Source organism: Diceros bicornis, chromosome 36 (genome assembly GCF_020826845.1).
Source record: "Diceros bicornis minor isolate mBicDic1 chromosome 36, mDicBic1.mat.cur, whole genome shotgun sequence".
NCBI lineage: Eukaryota > Metazoa > Chordata > Mammalia > Perissodactyla > Rhinocerotidae > Diceros > Diceros bicornis.
The window spans coordinates 17388324-17413240 of NC_080775.1; the positions used below are offsets into that span (position 1 = coordinate 17388324).

The 24917-nt window shown below is 38.8% G+C and overlaps 1 protein-coding gene across 4 annotated transcripts in view; it reads right to left on the bottom strand.

Annotated features, from left to right (window-relative positions):
• Positions 1-24917, bottom strand: part of TRDMT1 (tRNA aspartic acid methyltransferase 1) — a 62988-nt gene that overhangs the window by 20530 nt on the left and 17541 nt on the right. For 3 of the 4 annotated variants that reach the window (XM_058532492.1, XM_058532491.1, XM_058532494.1), the window contains exon 2: positions 19912-20021. In XM_058532492.1, coding sequence (XP_058388475.1) covers positions 19912-20021 — 110 coding nt within the window. Of the gene's footprint in view, positions 1-19911; positions 20022-20125; positions 20242-24917 lie in introns of those variants that run through there. The other variant, XM_058532493.1, reaches the window with a different exon arrangement.

The window sequence follows — 24917 nt, forward strand, 5'->3', positions numbered from 1 at the left end:
AAGTCGCGGGTTTGCCAATTCTCGTTAAGCACTCTTAGTGTACATTCTTAGCTGGATATTTAAAGTGAAAAGCCCAGAATCACAACCTTCCTAATTAATGTACATTTCTAAGAAGTTTAAGTACATGAATAAAGCAGGAAAAGCTTTATTTTGAGTTATGTAAAGAGTGAGTTAACCTGGGGAACACAGTAGTTGTCTCTATTATACCACAAGTTTGAACGTGCATGTCTGTCATTTTTAAATCACAGGCTTTTACGTAGTTTAAGATACATACATAAAATTAAATAGAAATTCAATATTTTGAATAATTCCTCAAGCACCTCTGGAACTGTGGGTTCTAAAGAAAACAATCTGAAAATCCTACACTGAACAGTCTGCCAAAAATCTAGGGCAGGGAGTACAATTAGACAGAACATCATATTCAAGTTAAATAGCCTGTCAGCACAGGGCTATCATGAGAAGCAACTTATTGGTTTCACAACTGAATGTGGATTGATTACAGCTAAATTCCTAGAACTAAATTCCTAGAACTAAAGTAAAAATAAAACAGCAATCTTTTACATCAGGAGGAGCCTATAAAGGAAGTAAACAGAGTTAATGCCTCCAATACAGCTAGACATAAAAAATTACAATTTTAAATGATTCTTGAAAATAGTGATTTTTTTTTTAATAGTACAATCCAAATGATAGAGCAGTTATGCAAAAAAAGGAATCACTCAAACTATTCACAATTTATTTAACCTGGCATTCTAGGTCAGTGAATGAATTGGAATTCAAGAAAGTAGTTATGGAGAGACACAAATTGTCTTTAATAATTTGATATTTTAAAGTAAATGTAAATCCATTATTTTTCCATAACACAAGTTAATAAAAACATCTTTGCTTTCAGAGAACATTAGATCAACTCAGTGTGGTAACACTGCTTATCATATGCTGATTAGCAATTTTATTTGTCCCTCCACTTGCTTTATTTTTCTTTTCTCAGAAACTTCCCTGGCTATTCTTATACTTAATTGTCATGTAAACTTTAGAAAGAACTTGGTAGATTAGAAAACAACAACTTTTGACTGTTTTAGTGAATTTACAGTTAATCTAAAGAGAACTAAAGTTTTTATAGTATTCAGTCTCCTATCCAATACCACAATACACTTCCATTTTTCAAGTCTCTTTTATTCTCATGTGGGTCATGCAGATTTCTTGTTAGGTTTATTTCTCAGTGTTTATAAGTTTCATGTTGCTACTATAAATAGCAACTTTTTTCTATTTTCTAACAAGTTTTTGTTTATATAAGCTACTGGTATTATATTTTTGTAACAAGCCTCCTTGTTAGATGCACTAATTGTTCCTTATACTATTTTTAGTTAACTCTTCTGTTTTTTCCAGGTATATTCAATTATTTTGAATCTTCCTTAATATTTATATACTGTTTCTCTTGTGTGAAGGCATTAGCTAATATCCACAACAATATTAAATAATAGTGGACATCTTTGTCTTATTCATTATTTTAATTATAGAAAGCTTTAAAAATTTTGCCGTTTAGCACTCCACTGAATTTGGAGATATGTAAAGATGTGTGTTTAAACACAAATATAAACACACATACACACACCTGCACATATAAAGCCAGTAAGTGACATATATATCTAATGGTAGTATTCATTTGTTCTCATTTTATTGAGAGATTAAAAACAGTCAGAAAGACATTGTATTTTGTTAAATGTTTTCTGATATACAGTTTTGTCCTTTCCTATTATTAACAGGTTGAATAATATTAATAGAATTCCTAATACTAAACTACATTTGTATTGCAAAAACAAAATTCATTTTGGTCATGCTATATTATTCTTTTAATATGTTTGTGATCTATCTGTTCGTATTTTACAGTTATGCATCGAGTAACGACAGGGATACATTACAAGAAATGAGTCGCCAGATGATTTCTTCCTTATGCAAACATCATAGAGTGTACTTACACAAACTGAGATGGTATGGACTACTACACACCTAGGCTATATGAGACTAATCTCATGGGACCACTGTTGCATATGTGGTCTGTCATTGACTGAAATGTCATTATGCGGCACATGACTGTATTTAGAATTCCTGAGTTTATATTCATGGGACAATGGTTTTCCTATTTTGTGGCATATAGTGAGTATTCAATAAAAATTTATTGAGTGGATATTTTCTACCATTTCCTGCCCTATGAACCCTGATGTTATTTTGTGCATGAATGTTCATGACAATTACATCTTTCTTGAGGATGTACCAATCATCTTTATAAGTAACTTTCTATGACTCTCAAATGGTTTTTGCTTTGAAATCTATCTTATCCTATGCCTACCTTATCTAATAGCAATTCTGAAACCCCTGTTGCTGTTGTTACCATTTGCCTGGTATCTGTCCGTTTTTTAGGCACACTATGTTGCTCATTATACAATGTTCATAAATTAATCCACCAATATTTCAGAGTATTTACTATATGCCAGGCATTGTGCTAGGTCTGGGAATACAACAATGAACAATGAACAAACAGCTCACATGAAGTTTACATTACTAATTTCCCATTTTCTACTTAGACTAATTACAGATTTTAGTTTTATTACTAGTTATCTTTATAACTGAGGAATCCTGCTCCTGGTTAAAAAAAACCTATATGTGACTTTTCAGGCTTGAATATAGGCAATTACAAAGGTTTTGCCTGGCAGGCCTCACCAGGGAAGCTGCACCCCCAACTCTAGACTCGGTGCATGGCCAATGCATTGCAGCCTCTGAGGAGAGCTGTAGTCAAGGTCTCAGGCTCCCTGGTGGGGTCATGTTCTTCACATTTTCACATATTTGCATTCCTAGCCTCAAAGCCTTCATTCCTAGGTCTCTTTATGTGAGGCCTTGGCAGAAGGCCTCTTCAGGAGTCTCTGCCAAGGCCTCCTTGGGGATAAGGGGAGACCTTGAAGATACTTCTGCCCACTCTGACTAGCACCCAGCACTTTCCACTCCTAACCTTCCCCCCTCGCCCTTCCCCCAACGCCAAGGGTTTCCTCAACAGTAAGTCAACCCCTACAACTGTGTTGACCCACGTGACTCTGCACCAGTGTACCCTTCCATAGCGAAATGGAACAGGGGACATGGGCATTTTCTCTGCTTTTTAAACACTTGCATAGATCACCACAGTAAGTGACTAAAGGCTTCCCTCTTTCATTTTTGCCTTGTTGCTTTAATCAGCTACTCTGACCCTTGACAGCTCAGCTCCCTTTCCCAGCTCAACTGAGCTACTGACAATAACATTAAATACTGTCCTAAAAATCTATAGCTTCATTCATCTTTCAAAGAATAGACATATTTTTTTGTCTCACTTTCTCTTCCTACTCCAATTACATTATTTCTACACTGTGAAGATTTACACTCTCACCTTGTTTTCTAATCATAATTTCTTTCCTAACATGGCAGCTTCATTCCTGGGTTCTCTACCTCGATTCATCTCTTGCTTTGTTAGACTAATTGATTGAGTTATTTTTTCAATAAGGACTCATGGGTGCTAAAGTTCATGAGTTACTGCAGGTTTTATTTTAGGAAAATTTTTATTGATTTCTGATAATATTTTTGTTCCACTTGTTTTATTCTCTTCTTCAGAGGCACTAATTATCATGGATCACATTCCTCTTCGTTATTTTTTCTGCAACATTTTGATCTGTATTCTTTTTTATTTTATTTTGTTTTATTTTTCTCAAGCTCCATCCTTCATGACTCTGCAGTGCTATCCATTTTACTTTTTGCTACTCTGATATTTCTTTCATTTCTATAATGGTTTTATTTTTCTCCTGTTTTTCTTTTTAAGGCCCCTGATATTCTTCAAGTCCTATTATTGTCTTATCATTGCTTTTTGAGCTGTTGTATATACTTATTTGAGTTCTTGTTTTGAAGATAGCGTGTTTTATTTAATGCTTCAAGTTCATGGAGATGTGTTTGTTTGAAATTTTCTTCTGCTTCCTAACATAATTTTTCTGTTGTATATTCTGTTTTTTTTATTTATGTTTCTTACCTCCTTTTAAAAATACTATATTAGTATAGCGTCAAACTGGTTCCTTTCTAATTATAAGTCATTTTTTAACCAAGGCTACTTGAACCTAGGAGTTTGCTGAAAGATAAAGTGGAACAGTGGCAGTTCTGCTCAGGTACTTTGCCGCCATACTGTCTCTGAGAAGAACTCGCAGTGTCCTAAGAGCACGCCTCTGTCCCTAATCCATGTGCTAGCACTCAGGACAAGCAGCAAGTCTGCAGAGGTTGCAATGACACTTTTAGCCTAGTAATTTGGACTCTTTGAACGTTTCTTCTCCTGACTTTGAACAAACAATTGCTGGGTATATTTTGTCTTCTCGCTGCTCTTCCTTCCTTCTTGATTCTGCACAAGATACGTAGAGGTTTGCATGCAGTTTTGCCATTCTCATTCAATTCTGTCCCATTTCCATTGCATTTCACACTATTCTTCATAGTTTTCTTTTTTGTTTTGCCTTATGGCTAAATCTTATTTTCATTAATAATGGTTTTCCAGCCCCTCTTTTCCCTTCTTTTCTTATTTCTATTAGGAAAAGAAATAGAGTTTTGGAATAGAAATATCATTTTTAGGCCATATTCAATCCGAAGTCCCAAAGAAAATTGTTTACAAGTCCAACTTCTGCATTAAATGGAAAGTTTTTGAAGGCAAAGACTATATCTTGGTCATATTTGTGTTCCCTCTAAGGGTTCAATACCTTGCATGAAGAAAACATTCAAAAGATCAGTACACGTTGTTTCATAAAATTGAAAATCCCTCAAGCCTCTCATTACTCCTAAGTTCTCCATTAACCTTCTATTCCATTTTTAAATGTGACCCTCAGTGTAGTTTCTCTATATTTGACCTAGACATAATACACTCTTCCCACATTAGAAAAGGGCTGAAGAGAATATCAAAGGAGAGATTAAAACCTGTAGGGAAGGAGACTGCCTTTTTTCTTATAGACACCACTTTAATGAAATGATTCTCCATTCCAGTGAGCTAGAGGTACCAACCTCTGTTCTTCCCTCTCCCTAGTTTTCTTATATCATATGCAGATAATATGATTTATTATCTTCTATTAAAATTGGCACTGAAATATAATTACCACCAGAAAAAATGGATACAGATACATTATTCTAAATCCCCCAAATTTCTGTTGGCATCTACTTGGGGACTCTAATCAGTTCCCAAGTACATAGAGTATCTGACAGTTTCTCTCAGAAAGTAAAACAGAAAGGGAAGTTAAATTGCTGAAAGTAGACATTCAATGGGTGCTTTACTGAGAGTTTATTGTTATTTTATGTTTTGTTTGGTGAGGGGAAGCCCTGGCTGAATTGGGCATTTGGCTGTATATACTTTTAAATATTTTCATTTAATTTAAATTTAAGTTAAATTTTTTAAAATAAAATAATTATTGCAGCCACACTCTATACTACAGAAATTTTGGAACTTAAATGCATACAAGTCTGCATTTTAGAATCAATTCAAAATTACTTATTAATAGGTATCTTTCTTCTGACCATGTATTTCCTTTTGCCCTACCTTTATGATGAAATGGGTAGACTGTGGTTTGCAATAATGTTTATGAAATGCATTGCTATTAGTTACTGTAAAGATGATACTGTTCCCATATTACTTCTGTGATGCCCATGGGAAAAAAATTCTGTTCTCAAAATACCAGGGATAGATGTTCTTCAACAGGTAAATAAATTACTTCTAACTTTTGGATACCCAATCTTATAGCTAGGAAATGTTATCTTTTTATACTGGCTTAAAGAAACCTTAAAACAAATCTGTTACATAAACAAAATGTGATATATCCACACAATGGAATGTAATTCAGCCATAAAAAGAAATGAAGTACTGACACATGCTACAATGAATGAACCTTGAAAACATTATGCTAAATGCAAGAATCCAGACAAAAAGGCCACATATTATATGATTCCATATAATTATATGAAATGTCCAGAATAGTCCATGAGACAGAAAGTAGATTAGTGGTTGCCAGGGGTTGGGAGTAAGGAGAAATGGGGAGTGAATGCTAATGGGTACAGGATTACTGTTTAGGGTGATGAAAATGTTATGGAATTAGAAAGTGGTAATGGTTGCACAACTTAGTAAATATGTGAAAAACCACTGAATTGTACACTGTACACTTTAAAATGGCCAACTTCACAGTATATGAAGTATATCTCAATTTAAAAAAAAACAAGTTTGTGAGATGTTTTCTTCTGTCTGTGAGGGAGTATGTTCTAAAGGACTTACCTTCCTTCTGTAAAAAAAAAAAAAACCAGAAAATTGTATGAAATGTAATAACTATTTTCAGATATGGGACCATAGGCAGTGCAAAAAAGGAAACCCAAACAGTACCTGGTAATGTAGATGAGTTAAAGAGAGAGACTGGAGTTTGACCAGAATTTGTAGGGCAGAGTACCATCAGAAGGAAATTACACAGAGAAAGAAATGCAGAAATCTGCATAGCATTCCCTTTGAGCGCCTTGTTGAATACCAATCTGTGCACGCATCCGGTAAAATGCCATGAGGTAGGGCAAAGAATAACTGCTGGGAAAAGAACAATTACTGGGAATCTGGAAGTTAAAAAATCCCAGATCTTAGGGCTAGCAATCATTTGAATTACCACTCAGAGTAGCAAGACCAGAGTAGCAAGTAGTTGAGTACATGGGGCATTTAACAGATATCTAAGAAAGGTCATATCATAGTAGAGGGATTAGACTAGCTTACAGCAAAGGCTACTCAAGACTCACTTGTAAAATGCTTAAAAACAAACCTCGAGGGGCCGGCCTGGTGGTGCAAGCGGTTAAGTGCGCGCACTGTGGCGGCACGGGGTTCACTGGTTTGGATCCCGGGCGCGCACCAACGTACCGCTTTTTAAGCCATGCTGTGGTGGTGTCCCATATAAAGTAGAGGAAGATGGCCACGGATGTTAGCCCAGGGCCAGTTTTCCTCAGCAAAAAGAGGAGGATTGGCATCGGATGTTAGCTCAGGGCTGGTCTTCCTCACAAAAAAAAAAACCTCAAAAGAATCAAGCTGATCTGTAATTAACTGTCTATGAGAACAAAATCCAACATTCTTTAAAAGATTACAACAAACTCTGGCACTCAAAAACAAAACCTACAATGTCAAGCTCCTAAGAAAAAAGTACTAGAATGCTAAGAAACAAGATAATGTGACCCATAACTGGGGGTGAGGGTGGGGGTGGAAATCCATCAAGAGAAACAAACCCAGGGATGAGAGAGATGATGGAATTAGCAAAGATTTTAAAACAGTCATCAGAAAAATCAATGTGTTCAAAGACCTACAGGAAAACAAAAACATGATGACATAAAGTGAAGAAATAAGAAAGAATTAATTGAAAATTCTAGAAATAAAAAACAAAATATCTGAAATAAAATATTTACACACTGAAAAAAAACCCCTGAAAATACAACAATATAGTGTGCTTCTGAAGTGAAACACATAGAGAAAAACAAACTAAAAATGAATACTCTCAGTGACCAGTAGGATAACATGAAAGGATCTAAGATATGCATAATTGGAGGTGAAGTTAAGATAGAGAACAGAGAAAATATTTGAAGTAGTAATGGCCAAAACTTTCACAAATATGACAAAAACAATAAACAAGAAAAGCAAAAGAAGGCCCAAGCATTATGAATAAAGAAAAATATACAAAAGCACATCAAAATAAAATTCTTGAAAACAACTAACAAAGACAAAATCTAACTGTAGCCAGAGAAAGACAAAAATACATTGAGTAATCAAAAATAAGAATTATTATAGACTTACAGACAGAAATTAAGCAAATCAGATAACAATGAAGAATGCGGAAAGAAAAAAAATTTTTTCAATTCATAGAATGCTATGACAATATCTTTCAAAAATGAATGCAACCAAGGACTCAATGAAAATTATATTTCACAATGAAGACAAAATAAAATACTTTTTCACTCCAAAAGAGCTGAGATAATTTGTCACCTGCCAAATGTACATGACAAGAGATGCTAAAGGAGGTTTTTCAGGAAGAAAGAAAATCATATCATGTGCAAATTTTTATTTTAAAAAAAGGAATGAAGAGTGCTGAATATAGTAGATACGTAGGTAAATATAAAATACTTCTTTGCTCTTTTTTAACAGATATTTGACTACTTAATAAACACATATTTTAGGATTTATAACACATGGAGCAGTAAAATGCATGACAATAATAGCAAAATAGGCAGAGGGTAAAATGGAAGTATACTGTTGTAATTATATGTGAAGTGCTATAATGTTATTTGAAAATGGGCTCCCATAAGTTAAAGATGCATATTGTCAACTCCACAGCAGCCACTAAGAAAATAAAATAGATATACATAAGAAGATATACCTAATAAGCCATTAGTGGAGATTAATAAGATATTTAAAAATCAAAAAGAAGGCAGGAAAAGAGAGGAAAATGAACAAAAACAGATTGGAAAAATAGAAAATAACAAGGTAGCAGAAATAAGCCTAACATTATTGATAAGAAGTTAAATGTAAATGGCACAAACACTCCAATTAAAAGGCAGAGATTGTCAGACTAAATAAAAAAGCAAGACCCAACTATATGCTATCTACAATGAATCCAATTTAAATATAAAGACACAGGATAAAATTAAAGGATGGACAATAAATACATACAAACACTAATCATAAGAAAGCAGAAGTGGCTATAATAATATTGGGAAAAATAGACTTCAGAACAAGAAATATTTCCTGGGGATAAAGAGGGACATTTCATAATGACAAAGGGGTCAATCAACGAAAAAAAAAAACAATCATAAAGTGTATACACTTAATAACAGAGCTTCAGGATAAAATGAAGCAAAAATTGACAACACTGAAAGGAGAAACAGATACATTCACAATTGTAGTTGGAGATCACAACACCCCTCTCTCAGCGACTGACAGGAAGAAATCATTAAGGATACAAAAAAACTGAACAACACTATCAACCAACTTGACCTAATTGACATTTATAGAACATTCCACCCAACAAAAACAGAATATACATTCTTTTCAACAGGATAGAGCATTCACTAGACAGCCTGAATGCTGAGCCATAACACATCTCAACAAATTTAAAATAACTGAAATCATACACTGTATGACCACAATAAAACAGCAATAAGAAATCAATAAGAAAGATATCTGGAAAATTTATAAATATTTGGAAATTTAAAAACCATTCTTAAAAAAACACATGGAGAAAAGAAGAAATCAGAATGGAAATTAGAAAATATTTTGAACTGAATGAAAATGAACATACAACATATGAAAATCTGTGGAATGTAGCCAAAATGCAGAGGAAAATTTATAGTATTAAATGTTTATATTTAAAAAGGAAAACAATCTCAAGTCAATCATCTGAAGTCCCACTGTAAGAAGTATAAAAAGAGTAAGTTAAAAACAAAGTAGAAAGAAATAATAAATACGAGCATAAATTAGTGAAACAGTGAGCAAATGAACAGGAGATAAATTTAATTACATCCAAAACTGTTTACTTGAAAAGGTCAATAAAATTGGTAAACCTCCAACTTCACTAATAGAAGAAAAAACAGAAAAGATATAAATTACTAACATCAGGAATGACATAAAGTATATCACTACAGATCATACAGATAGAAAAAGGATATAAGGAAATATGAAAACCAGTATGCCAATACATTTGACAAATTAGATAAAATGGATAAATTTCCTCAAGGACACTAATTTGCAAACCCAAATCAAAAATAAATAGAAAGCCTAAATAGTCTTACAACAAGTAAAGACATTAAACTCATAGTTAAAAATCTTCCCAAAAAGAAAACTTCAGGCCTAGATGGCTTCATTGATGAAATTCCAGGGAACATTTACAGAGGAACCAATACTTGTTCTTCACAAATTCTTCCAGAAAATATAAGGCAAGGATTACCCTAATACCAAAACCATACAAAAACATTGTGAGAAAACTACAAAACCACCTATGAAGACAAATGTAAAAATACTTAACAAAATATTAGCAAGTTGAATCCAGCATTACATAAAATAGACGATACATCATGACCAAGTAGGATTTATGAAATCAAATGGAATGAAAAATTGATATAACATTCAAAAAAGTAATTGATATAATCACCATATTATCAAAATAAAAGGGAAAACAATACAATCATGTTAAAAGATGCAAAAAGAAAAGCATTTGACAAAACTCAAAACCCATTCATAATAAAAATTCTCAGAAAATGGAATAAAAGGAAACTTCCTCAACTTGATAAAAGGCATCTGTGAAAAATCTACAACTATTTATCATACTAAATGGTAAATGACTGAATATTCTGCCCCTAAGATCTGGAAGAAGGCAAGGATGTCCACTGTAAGACTTTAAAAAAATTTTTTTTTTTTTGCTGAGGAAGATTCGCCCTGAGTTAACATCCATTGCCAATCTTCCTCTTTTTTCACTTGAGGAAGATTAGCCCTGAGCTAACATCTGTGCCAATCTTCCTCTATTTTGTATATGGGTCACCACCACAGCATGGCTGACAAGTGGAGTAGGTCTGTGCCTGGGATCTGAACCCACGAACCTGGGCCGCTGAAGCGAAGCACACAGAACTTTAAGCACTCGGTCACGGGGCCAGCCCCTCCACTGTAACCCTTTTTATCCAACATTGTACAGAAGGTCCTAGACAATGCAATAATGCAAGAAAAAAAAATCACACTGATTGGAAGGGAAAAGTAAAACTCTTTATTTTCAGACAACATGACTGTGTATGTAAAAAGTCAATATTAAATCTACCAGAACTAATAAATCAATATAGCAGAGTCATAGGATACAAGGTCAATAGATAAAAATAAGTGCATTTCTATATGCTACCAAGAAACTATTGGAAAATGAATTAAAAAAAAATACCACTTACAAAAGCATCAAAACCCACAAATATTTAGGGATAAATTAATCAACATATGTGCAAGACTTGTACACTAAATATTACAAAATATTGCTGGTAGAAATTAAAGGAGACCTAAATAAATGGCGAGAGAGAGGTTCATGGATTAGAAGACTCAATTTTAGTAAAATATTGGTTCTTCCAAAACCAATCAGTGCAATTCCAATCAAAATATCTTTTTTTTTTTTGTAGAAATTGGTAGGCTGATTCTGAAGCTTACACAGAAATGTAAAGGACAAGTGTAGCCAAAATAATCTTGAAAAAGAAAGAAATTTAAGAACTTATACTGTTTGAGTTCAATATATATTATAAAGCTACAGTAATTAAGAGTATGTTATTGGTGTAAGGATAAACATATAGACACTACTGAAGACAGAGTCCAGAAATAAACCCACGTGTATATGATCTATTTTTTTGATAAAGGTGTCAGGGAAATTGGGAAAAAGATAATCTTTTCAGAAAATGGTGCTAGAACAACTTTATATGCACTTGGAAAAAAATAAATGACCTCCACCTCACACTATAAGCAAAAAGTAATCTTAAATGGGTCAAAAACCTAAATGTAAAAGCCAAAACTATAAAACTTCTAGGAGAAAATGGGGGTAAACACAGATTTCTTAGGACACAAAAAATGTGTCCCATAAAAGAAAAAAAAAGACAAATAACTTCTGCATTTTGATAAACACAGTTAAGGAAATGAAAAGACAAGCTACAGAACTGGAGAAAATATTTGTTATACATATTTCTGACAAACAACCTGAATCCAGAAAACACAAACAACTCTTACAATTAATAACAATACAAACACCCCAAATAATAAAAAGTGGGCAAGAAACTTCATCACATGGTCAATAAGCATATGAAAAGATTCTCAACATTATTGGTCATCAAAGAAACGCAAATTAAACTCATAGTACCACACACAAAAAATTACTACACCGCTATATGCTCACTAGAGTGGCTAAAATTTAAAAGATTGACAATAGCAAGTGTTGACAAGGATGTGAAACAACTGAAACACTTCAACACTGATTGTGGGAATGTAAATGGTACAAACACTATGGAAAACAATTGGCATTTTCTCATTAAGTTAAAGAAACTTGCCATATGACCCAGCAATTCCACTCCTAGGTATTTATCCACAAGAAATGAAAATAAAGGTCCATACAAAACTTTGTACATAAATGTTCATAGCAACTGTTTTGTTATAGTCAAAAACTGGAAACAACCTAAATGTCTAACATCATGTGAATGGATATACATATTGTAATATATAACATTCCAATGTATGGAATACTACTCAGCAATAATAAAAAAGAGCAGACTACTGATATATATAACAACAGGGGTAAATTCCAAAAACATAACACTAAACAAAAGAAGTTACACTAAAAGAAATTACACTCATGATTTTATTTACGATATACTAAAAATCGAAAATGCAATCTATCATGACAGAAAGCGGATCAGGAGTTGCCTGGGGTTGGGGTCAGAGACTGACTAAAATGGGGCACTAGAGAACATTTTAGGGGGATGGAAGTTCTAAGTCTTGACCGTTGTGGTAGTGGTTACCCAGTTGTATATATTGTTCAAAACTCAAACTGTACACTTAAAATGGCTGCAGTTTATTGTATATAAATTACGGCTTCATGAGAAATTTGTGCGTAAAATTTTTCATGACAAGAAATTGGGAGGAAACAACACAATTTCACATTATTTTTAAAATAACTCAATGTACCTCAATGTTAAATACCTCTACTGAGTTAATTAAGGATGAAATATTACCTTTAACTTGACAGGCTCGCTAAAATAAGAAGCACTCAATAAGTAATAGCCAATGAGTGCCTCTCTTGTCTTCACCTGCTAAACCTATTGTACATGAGTATTGCTTAAAAGTAGAGAATTAAAGCTTAATACCATTGAAGGATGTAAATTATGTTAAAAATTTAATATGTTAACACCTTAAGGGGCAGTTGGGGCGAGTCTTCTATGAATAGAGTCTATCGATCCCAACTGACTCTGTTCGCGGAAGACTCACCCTAAACTGTTCAGAGAAAATTGAGAACAAGGGAGTGCTACAGAGGGATAAGTTTGGGAGGGTCGGGGTGGAGGGGGCCCAGGTGGGGACATGTGTGTGCACCTTGATAGCTGTTTCGCGCCGTAGCAATTCGCGCCATAAAATGTAACTGTCTGAATGTTTTGAATTAACCAATCATGTAAAACCGCGCCAACCTTTTCCCGCTTTATGCTCCCAAATCCTATAAAAGAACTTGCCCCCTAAGGCTCGGGGTCGACCCCTCTGTCTCCTGCGAGGGACACGAGTCGACCCGGAGCTCCGTTCAATAAACCTCTTGCGTTTGCATCAAGTTCGGTCTTCTGTGTCTGTGGGCCCGCGTCATCCCGCGACCTGGTGAGTTGGGATTTCCCTCCCCTTCCCCTTGGGAATCCAACATTTGGGGGCTCGTCCGGGATCCACGCGGTAACCCCAGACTCCGAAGACCCCTTGGAGGTAGGCCTGAGTGACTGAGTGTGTGAGTGTGTGCGGCGCCGCAAAGTATTGTTTTATTGTTTTGGTTTCAGTATCGGGCAGCCGCCGCTTCGGGCCGTGAGGACCGAGCGGCTGCAGTGGCAGACGTGCTGGGAACTGCAGGCTGCAACCCTGGGGGACGCCCCAAGGGACAAGGGGAGTCAGGAAAGCCTGACTACCCCCTTTCAGGTAGAAAAAGAAACGGCACTCTTTTTCCCAGGGAGGACACGAAAACCCCTCCCGTCTGAAACCGCCTTCGGTTGGCTTGTACAGACACCAACCGGGCAAAGTTGTTTTTGTCTTGCTGTGTTTTTGATGTTCATTGTTCTGTTTTGTTCGTTACGTGGACCTCATTTGACGGGATGGGACAGACTATGACGACCCCCCTCTCTTTGACCTTAGACCACTGGACTGAAGTGAGAGCGAGAGCGCACGAATTGTCGGTAGAAATAAAAAAAGGGCGTTGGCAGACTTTTTGCACCTCTGAGTGGCCCTCCCTCAATGTGGGTTGGCCCCCTGAGGGGACGTTTAATCTAACTGTTATCCTCGCGGTGAGGGCTATTGTTTTCCAGGAGAGACCGGGGTCCCATCCTGACCAACGACCATATATTACAGTGTGGCAGGATCTGGTGCAGAACCCACTCCCGTGGGTTAAGCCATGGGTAAAAGCAGAAAAACTAAGCCCCCGAGTCCTGGCGCTGCAGGATGCGGAGACACGGCAAAAATCGAAATCAACTCGAACAGCGGAGTCGGAGACCCCTTCGGCCCCCCCCCCCCCCCCCCCGGGGTCTACCCTGAGATTGAGCCTCCTCCCGAATGGCCCCCTTTCTCGCCTCCTCCTTACCCCTCCCCCGCTCCAGGATCGCAATCAGGACGGAGGGCGACTGGCTCGGGTCCCTCCGCTGGAACCCGAAGCCGCCGCGGAGCCACTCCGGACGGGCCTGATACCACGGTGGCGCTCCCGCTAAGAGAGTATGGAGCTCCTGCGGGGCCCAACCAGCTGTCACCCCTCCAGTACTGGTCTTTCTCTTCCTCAGACCTGTATAACTGGAAAAATAACCATCCCCCCTTTTCAGAAAACTCCGCCGGATTAACCGCCCTGATAAAGTCCCTAATGTTTTCCCATCAGCCCACTTGGGATGACTGTCAACAGCTCTTACAGGTACTCTTCACCACGGAGGAGAGAGAAAGAATCACACAGGAAGCAAGAAAGAATATCCGAGGCACCAACGGGCAGCCGGCAACGATAGCGGAAGCGGAAGAAGGGTTTCCGCACAACCGGCCCAAGTGGGACTATAACACGGCTGAAGGTAGGGAGGCGCTGTCCGTTTATCGCCGGGCTCTAGTGGCGGGTCTCCGGGGAGCCGCAAGGCGGCCCACCAATTTGGCTAAGGTAAGAGAGATCCAGCAGGGGCCCACTGAGCCTCCCTCCGTTTTCCTAGAACGATTGATGGAGGCTTACCGCAGGTACACGCCCTTTGATCCGTCCTCGGAAGGGCAAAAGGCCTCTGTCATTATGGCCTTTATTGGACAGTCTGCCCCAGATATAAAAAGGAGATTACAAAGGCTAGAAGGGCTGCAGGACTACGACTTGCGGGACGTGGTAAAGGAGGCTGAAAAGGTGTATCATAAAAGAGAGAGTGAGGAGGAAAAGCGAGAGAGAGAGAGAGAAGGGAGGCTGAAGAGAGGGAAGATAAGAGAGATAGGAGACAAGAGAAGAAACTGACCAAAATACTGGCCGCAGTGATAAAGGCGACAGGGCCAGATCATAGGCAGTCAGGGAACCTGGGCAACGCCCCACGACCAGGCTCGCGCAGACGACAGCCCTAAGACAAGGACCAATGTGCCTATTGTAAGGAGAGAGGACACTGGGCAAGGGAATGCCTGGTTCCTTGCCGGTCTCCTTGGAACACCCCTCTCCTGCCTGTAAAAAAAGCCTGGAACTGCTGATTATAGGCCGGTCCAGGATTTGAGGGAAGTGAACAAGAGAGTGCAGGACTTACACCCTACTGTGCCAAACCCATATAACCTACTCAGCTCCCTCCCCCCATCACGGAAATGGTATACTGTCCTGGACCTGAAAGATGCATTCTTCTGTCTGCGGCTGCACCCAAAGAGCCAATTACTTTTTGCTTTCGAGTGGCGCGACCCTGATATGGGGATCGCTGGACAACTGACTTGGACAAGACTGCCTCAAGGGTTTAAAAACTCCCCCACCCTGTTCGATGAGGCCCTCCACAGGGATTTGACTGACTATAGGGTTAAAAACCCTCAAGTGACTCTTTTACAGTATGTAGATGATCTACTGTTGGCGGCGGAAACCCCGGGAGACTGTGAGGAAGGAACCAAGCGCCTCCTGGCCGAGTTGGGTGAGTTGGGGTACCGGGCGTCAAAGAAGAAGGCACAATTGTGCCAGGAGAAAGTAGTCTATTTAGGCTACACACTAAAGGACGGCCACAGGTGGTTAACCGACGCACGGAAAAAGACTGTGACCCAGATTCCGGCCCCAACCTCCGCTCGCCAGGTAAGGGAATTCCTGGGGACAGCCGGCTTCTGCCGATTGTGGATCCCTGGGTTTGCTACCCTGGCTGCTCCACTGTACCCATTGACTAAGGAAAGTGGGAACTTTGTCTGGACTCTAGAGCACCAGAAGGCTTTTGAGACTCTAAAACGGGCATTATTAGAGGCACCCGCGTTGGCCCTACCAGATTTGACCAAGCCCTTCACCTTGTATGTAGATGAAAGAAAGGGAATCGCCCGGGGAGTCCTAACTCAAGCCCTTGGGCCCTGGAAGCGCCCAGTCGCATATCTATCAAAAAAACTGGATCCGGTAGCCAGTGGATGGCCCTCCTGCTTAAGGGCAATCGCCGCCACTGCCCAGCTGGTAAAAGATGCAGATAAGTTAACTCTGGGCCAACAGATAACCGTAGTAGCCCCCCATGCCTTAGAAAGCATTATCAGACAGCCTCCAGATCGATGGATGACTAACGCCCGGATGACTCACTACCAAAGTCTGCTCCTAACTGAGAGAATTACCTTCGCCCCACCGGCCATCTTAAACCCGGCCACACTACTGCCCGAAGCAGATGATGAAGTACCTGTTCACCAATGCGGCGACATCTTAGCATCAGAAACGGGGACCCGACCCGATCTGCCAGATGAGCCATGGGCTGGAGCCCCTAATTGGTACACCGACGGCAGCAGCTTCATGGCAGAAGGTAAGAGGATGGCTGGGGCGGCTGTGGTAGACGGGAAAAAGACTCTGTGGGCAAGCCGCTTGCCGGAAGGGACTTCTGCACAAAAGGCTGAGCTTATCGCCCTGACACAGGCGTTAAGGTTAGCTGAAAATAAGACTGTGGCCCAGGTCATCAGAAAGGCACCGACCCCATAGCTCAAGGGAACCGCCTAGCCAAGCGGGCGGCACTAGGACCTATGGTCCTGACTCTCCAGGGAGCTAAGGTCAGCAAAGCTGCCTCCGGTGGGGAACTAACTAAAGAAGAGAAAGTCCTTTCCGTTGCAGAAGGGCGAGAATATCTATCACATCTACACCGGCTAACCCACTTGAGCCCTCAGAAACTAATTAAAATTATTGAGGCCTCCCCGTACCAGGTACCAGATTTGAGAAAGGCGGCTGAGGAAATTTATAAGGATTGTAGAGCTTGCGCTCTCACAAATGCTGCAGTTACCAAATACCGCACTGGACATAGACTCCGGGGAGATAGGCCTGAAACCTTTTGGGAGATAGACTTTACTGAAATCAAACCAGCCCGGTATGGAAATAAATATCTTCTAGTATTTGTAGATACCTTCTCGGGATGGGTAGAGGCTTTCCCCACCCGAAAAGAGACTGCCTCTGTAGTAGCCAAGAAGATATTGGAAGAAATCCTCCCGAGATTCGGGATCCCAAAGGTAATTGGATCTGACAACGGTCCTGCATTCGTTGCCCAGGTAAGTCAGGGACTGGCCAGTCAACTGGGGGTCAATTGGAAATTACATTGTGCTTATAGACCCCAGAGTTCAGGCCAGGTAGAGAGGATGAATAGAACAATTAAAGAGACCCTAACTAAATTGTCTATGGAGACCGGCGGTAGTGACTGGACAGCCCTCCTGCCCTTTGCCCTGTTCCGCGTCCGGAACACCCCACAGGGACCCTTAAAACTTACACCCTTTGAGATCCTCTATGGAACCCCTCCCCCTTTGGCACAAATAGGGATACATGACCCTGACATTGTACCTTCTATACCTTTGTCAGCCCGCTTGAAAGCACTCGAGGCTGTCAGGCGCGACATCTGGAACCAGCTAAAAGAGGCTTACCAGCCTGGTGATCTGCTCATACCGCACCAGTTCCAGGTTGGGGACTCTGTCCTTGTGAGACGACATCGGACGGGGTCGCTAGAACCACGTTGGAAGGGGCCCTACGTGGTGCTCCTCACTACACCCACAGCAGTCAAGGTGGACGGTATAACTTCCTGGGTTCACGCTACACACGTAAAGAAGGCACCCCAGAATGCAGCAGATCTCTGGAAGGTGGAAAAGACTGATAACCCTCTTAAGCTGCGTTTGCGTCATGGGAACGGCAAGCAGGTCGTCCAATCCTAATCCCCACGCTCCTCAACTGCTCACGTGGCAAGTTGTCTCCCAGGTAGGAGATATAACCTGGTCAATCCAAAAAACTGCTTCCCCTTGGACATGGTGGCCGGACTTACACCCTGACCTTTGTAAACTGGCTATAGGAACCCCCGACTGGGATTTCATGGGTCGACGAGGGGGGGGCAAAACAAGCCGGAGGATGCCACTCCCCCCATCGCAAGGGTAAACTAAAGGCATACCCCTATTTTTGCGTGCTTGTGCAGTTAGTGCCTAGAATTTACTATCATACTGCCAATAGTTTCGAAGATGAGTTTGATCAGAAATCTATACTAAGGAAAAGAGAACCAGTATCCCTCACCCTAGCTGTGCTCCTGGGACTGGGAGTTGCCGCGGGCGTAGGAACCGGCACTGCAGCCTTAGTTGCAGGGGAGAGAGGATTAACTGCCCTGAGCAATGCTATAGATGAAGACCTCAGGACTTTAGAGCAGTCTATCTCTAAGCTAGAAGAGTCCCTCACCTCCCTGTCTGAAGTAGTGCTCCAGAATAGAAGGGGATTAGATCTGTTGTTTTTAAGGGAGGGAGGGCTTTGTGCAGCTCTTAAAGAAGACTGCTGTTTCTATGCAGATCACACAGGGGTAGTCCGAGACTCAATGCAAAAATTAAAGAAAAGATTAGACATGAGGCAGCAAAGCAGGGAGGCGCAACAAAGCTGGTTTGAATCCTGGTTCGCTAAGTCCCCCTGGGTGACGTCCTTACTATCCTCCCTAGCAGGGCCTTTGTTAATTCTTTTTCTACTTTTGGTTTTTGGACCGTGTGTTTTCAATAGAATCACTACTTTCATAAGTAAAAGAGTCAATGCAGTGCATGCTATGATGCTCCAACGCCATTACCAAGCTCTCCCACGCCATGAGCCACTAATAGTAGACACCGAAAACTAAGTTCTAAGATTAGAACTAGGGACAAAAGAAGAAGTGGGGAATGAAGGATGTAAATTATGTTAAAAATTTAATATGTTAACACCTTAAGGGGCAGTTGGGGCGAGTCTTCTATGAATAGAGTCTATCGATCCCAACTGACTCTGTTCGCGGAAGACTCACCCTAAACTGTTCAGAGAAAATTGAGAACAAGGGAGTGCTACAGAGGGATAAGTTTGGGAGGGTCGGGGTGGAGGGGGCCCAGGTGGGGACATGTGTGTGCACCTTGATAGCTGTTTCGCGCCGTAGCAATTCGCGCCATGAAATGTAACTGTCTGAATGTTTTGAATTAACCAATCATGTAAAACCGCGCCAACCTTTTCCCGCTTTATGCTCCCAAATCCTATAAAAGAACTTGCCCCCTAAGGCTCGGGGTCGACCCCTCTGTCTCCTGCGAGGGACACGAGTCGACCCGGAGCTCCGTTCAATAAACCTCTTGCGTTTGCATCAAGTTCGGTCTTCTGTGTCTGTGGGCCCGCGTCATCCCGCGACCTGGTGAGTTGGGATTTCCCTCCCCTTCCCCTTGGGAATCCAACACCATTACAGAACCAAGCATTTAGAGAAGTCAAGCATATTCTTACATTCAATCCTTTCTCTCAGACACCAAAATATCGATCTCTCTCTCTCTCAAGCTGGAAAAAAAAAAAAAATACCATGCTATCTTCTGATAGAATATAAAATGTTAATTTCCTTTTCCTAAACTTTTTCATTTACATATGATTTATTTTCCAATTAAGACACCAAAAACCAGTATCTTACAGTGCTTTTCGATCACATTTTCTTTGCTCTACACTTATTAAAACAATAATAATCGTTACTCACTTCAATGGTCTTGGCCAGTAACCGCGTGTGAGGGAAATTGTACCTGTAGACTTCATTAGCGACGGTGTTGACATCAACGGCAGCCACCACCTCTGCAGGTACGCAGCTTTCTGTAATGATAAGTGGAACACCTTAAAAAGAAAAGTCCTCAATGTCAGTTGGTTCATTATAGAGAGGATGAAAAACAACAGAATTTCCGAGTACATTCCCTCACTTCCTCAGTTATCTGGCCAGATCTCAGACTGTCAGCGATGACCAGGCTGGGAGGAGACAGGCGTGAAGTGGAGCACTTATGTACTTCTGGTTCATCTCTCTAACAGCATTCCGATGCTAAAAATAAGATTCCAATGTTTTAGCCATTATCTTATATATTTGCTTTCCTCTCTCCATTACGATATATGCTTACGAGTTAAACAGCAAGTTTTCCTAAGTTAAAACAAATCAAAAATAGCAAACTGAAGTATATTCTTAAAAGCCATATCACTTGGAACTCTTTATAAATAAATAAGTACCCTTGGTTCCTCTCTTTCTGTTGTTATTACAAAGCTGTTTCCCAACACCACTTGAAATGCTTTTTGGTTAAGTACTTTTTTTTTTATTAGCAGCTTTAGTCATATATAATTCATACACCACAAAATTCACCCATTCAAAGTTTAGGAAAGTTTTTAAATGAGGGAAACAATGAATTGGTATCCAAATATAAAAAGTTCGCAAACCAAAAGTTAACAATTTTGACAGAGCAGGAGAGAACGTGAGAAGAGTGAGGGAAATAATTACCAGGGCGTGCCTTCACTGCCCTTCTGTCTTGCTGCTAAGAAAAGTATTTTCAACATGCTTTCAGATTCAGAGAATTTTGCCATAGTCTTTAAATGGCAGTCAAAGTTTGAACTATGTCAGTGTAGCTGCTGTTATATTTTGCAATTACCACCCTCCTTGTACTTCTTCCCCAAAACACATACAAGTATACGCCCTGTCCCCAAATCAGGAGAAAATGTGTCGTTTTAAAAATAAAAGTATTTGAGACTGCTTAGGAAAATCATCAGAGAAAATACTACAAAATCACATAGTAGCTCCAAATAATTATTTCTTTAATAACCATTCACTGTTAATAGTTAGCTTAGCTTAGCCCAAATATCAAAAAATGAAAAAAAAAAAAAATTAGGACGTGAGAAGCTAGGGCTCACGTCGCAGGCACCTTAGCAGATCAGAGAAGATGGGGCAAGGAGGAAGGCTTACACACACTCAGAAAACAATCACAACCATGCACGGAGGCCTGGAAGAGATGATGCCGCAGAGAAAACAAGGGCATAGACGTTTCTAAGTAAACATATACCAAGTGCCTACTAGGCTCAAGACACTCGGCTAAGACCAGTCATCTCCTAGGTATCCTGCTGCCTTCTACACAGAAGGTCCAATTAGTAATATTACAGGTAGCTGCCTCCAATTCAGTTTAAATTCAATAACTAGTTGCTTGCCTTAGCATAAAATAAATTTGTTATAAATTATCTTTGTCAAAGGCATCAAAGAGATCTAAACATAAATCAAGAAGGCTTTTAAACAACAACAACAAAAAATTAGAATATGAGGGTCACTTCGCAAAATCACAAACCTGTTGTAATCCAGGTCACGAACTAAGCAACTACTAATCATTGTAAGAGAGCTCAGAAGTAAATAAACGTCATTGAACTATTTTCTTGTTTTGCTAAGTAAGACATGTTATAATAGCATGATGTAGCCTGCTTGTATTTCTATTATGTATGCAGCAAACTGGGATTGCCTGGCATGGGTTAATATGACTTTTCTCTTTTTTCAGGCTAATTGAAAATCCAGTAATGTGCCAAATCTGTACCATAATCAATAACTAATTTTATGTTCTTGTATTATGTGCCTGGAAGACATACAAACTGACAAAGATCAACTGCCAAATGAGCGTATTATGTGGCAATCCAAGAACTGATGAACCGAAAATTCTTTCTCAGGAAACAATAGATTTTTAAAGTCAATAAACAAATGCACTATTTGCACATATTTTAGATTATTATTCAGGATCTACTGCATGATCTAAAAAGTTATTTCTATGATGAGAAATGGACGTCCTAAGATATCACTGACACTAATTCAACTTGCCTTTTCAAAACAGAATTGTTTTGGGGTATGGGTATGTTTCCAAAGAAAAAGTTAAACTTATAAATAACAATTTTAAAAAGCAAGCCTATCAGTTCCATCAAAATCTTACATTGAACTCCAAAGACAGGTTATCCTGATATTTCCTACTGTACACTTTAAATCTGTAGCCTCCAAAAGTCTTTGTTAAGCTGCATACACAGATTTTGAAAATGTTTAACTAAAAATATCAAAGTGAATACAACTCAACAGAATTTTGCCTGAGTTCCATCACTTAAGTATCCAGGAGTAATTCTCGAAGGGGAGAAAGAACTGGGGAGAGGGGACCCATTAGCATCTTTTGTGGGAGGTGGAGGGGATGTGTTTTCAGTACTTTGATCTATTGCTTTACCTGGGTTTTATTCATGACATTTCAGTTATTATTCTGGATTGCATATTTATCAACAGGAAGCATAGGAATAAAAGGTAAGACACTCTAGTTAGAGAAATGCAATATAAATAATGTTCAACAGTTGTCAGATTGGATCTACAAGGGAAGGATAAAGGGTATCACGCTCCCATTTATATGAGGACTGAACTAAAAAAGGAGATTTAGTTATATCAAGAGACTTCTAGGTGAGATGTTAGGAACGTCACTGACAATACATGCATAATTCATGCTCTCAAATATGTTTCTTATTAAAGCAAGCAAGAAACACACATATGCACACACAAACCACATTTGAATAGCAATAATTTTCCTTCTTTTTCTGATCACTCTTTCTGGAAAGGTTGTAGAGAAGAACTTCTGGTAGTAGTGAAAAGGTACAAGTTCACAATCTATCTGCCTTTTCTAACCAAATAAATCAAAAAGTTTAATTTTTCATGCATAGTTATTAAGGTGGGGAAAAATTAATATTTAAAAACCATAAATACAGAATTAACCAGCCCACTTTGAAATAAGAAAAGTAGCCTATTTTTTCTTCTTTTCCTTCTTTATCATTTATTTTCTGATCTGTATCTCATATAGGTGAGTAATTATTTGAATTACCTCATTATAATCACACCTGAGACATCTAATCAGGTATGTTAACACTGACATCTAGTTGTGAAATGAAAGATCAGTTGAATACATCCAGTGTCTATTTCCTTTCATTCAAAGTGAGAACTTAATCAGGAATAAAAGTAGTTAGGAAAAACAGACCTGCAAGGATTCTGAATTTAAAATCATTGCCAAATGTTTTATCACTATTAGCAAAGTATATTTCTCGTTTCATTTTAAAGATTCCTGCATTTAAAAAATTGCAGATATTTTCTGTGAATTAAATAAAATAAAAAATAAGTTAAAAAAATTTTTAAGTGCATTCAATTTCCTTAGAAAATCTCCTTAGAAGTTTAGCTAATAGTCAACTAAAAATTTTACTTTGGGTCAAGGCATACTTTAGATCATTGTCACTAAATACAAGAGCCCATCAACCAGAAAGTGGATAGGAACTCTTTGAGATTCGTGTACAGACCAGAGCTGGGGAAGTGCAACAGAAGAGAAAGATGCCAAATTGATGTTAACAAAAAATGCACACTGAGGGAGTTTACAAGGAAAGGAAAATAAAGATGATATGCCAGATAATATAGCATAATTTGCAGAAGAGGAGGCAACGAATTTTGAGGAGAAAAGAAATTAAGAAATTTCCTTGAGTAAAGAAATTAAGGTGTAAGAGATCTTTCCAGTAAGTCTCTAGGAAAGTCCATTTAAAACAGTGTTGGCATGATGAGATAGCTAATACAGCTAATGCTTCTGTCTCTTCTGCACCCCCTCCTGCAATTTTGACAGAAGCCACAGAACCCTGCATAGCCCCACATTACCCTTAGCCCTGGGGATGCAGGGAGCCTCAATTTCCAGGGAGATAGGCTGGTCTCTAAAAAGGAAGTTTATTTCTAAATGGAGCTAGTTGAAATTAGAGGTAACTTGAAACTCTATAATAGCATACTCCAATAGAACTTTCCGTGATGATAGAAATGTTCTGTATCTGTGCTGCCCAGTCTGGTAGTAGTCACTAGCCACATGTGGTTACTGAGCACTTAAAATGTGGGCTAGTGCAACCGAGGAACTGAATTTTAATTTCATTAATGTAAATTTAAATACTACATACGGCTAGTGGCTACCACATTGGGCAGCACAGTTCTATAATCATTGGGATCGCCATCAGCAAAAGTCCTGGATGGGAGGCAGCATGTGTAAGTGTGGAAAGCACAGCCTAAGGAGTCAGAGAAATCCGTGTTCAAATTCTGGATCTGACACTTACCAGTTATATAGCCTTGGAAAATCTACTTATCTCTCTAAGCCTCAATTTCCTAATCAATGAAGTGGACATAACAGCAGTTCCCATAAAGGGCTGCTGTAAAAAGTAAATGAAATAAAGTATACAGAACACCTAGTATAAAGTAGATGCTCAAGAATTATTAAAATTCGTATTCACTGCCTGACATCTATCTGGAATAGTAGAAAATAAATAGATTATTATTTTAATTGTTGTTGTTGTTATTATTATTAAAGCTAGGAAATTATACCAGTTAGAAAAGTTTAAGTGTTATAACTGTTCATCTGAGAGACAAATTTCAGGATACATATTTTTGAAAGATTTTAGATTGACCTAAGAAGCGATCTTCACAAATGATAATAACTACACAGTTTCAATTTCTACTATAAAAACTAAGAGACTAACATGGATAAAAGGAAAAACTTTCTTGATCTTGTTATCAAATCCTAGCATTAAAGACGGAAACAGGTACGGGGGAAATATTTTTCAAAACAGGGCAGAATCTTTTCTTTCCACAATATTTATTACTTGTCAAATATAGAGGAAGACAGTCCAACTAAATAAACTTCTAAAGATACTTTCCAT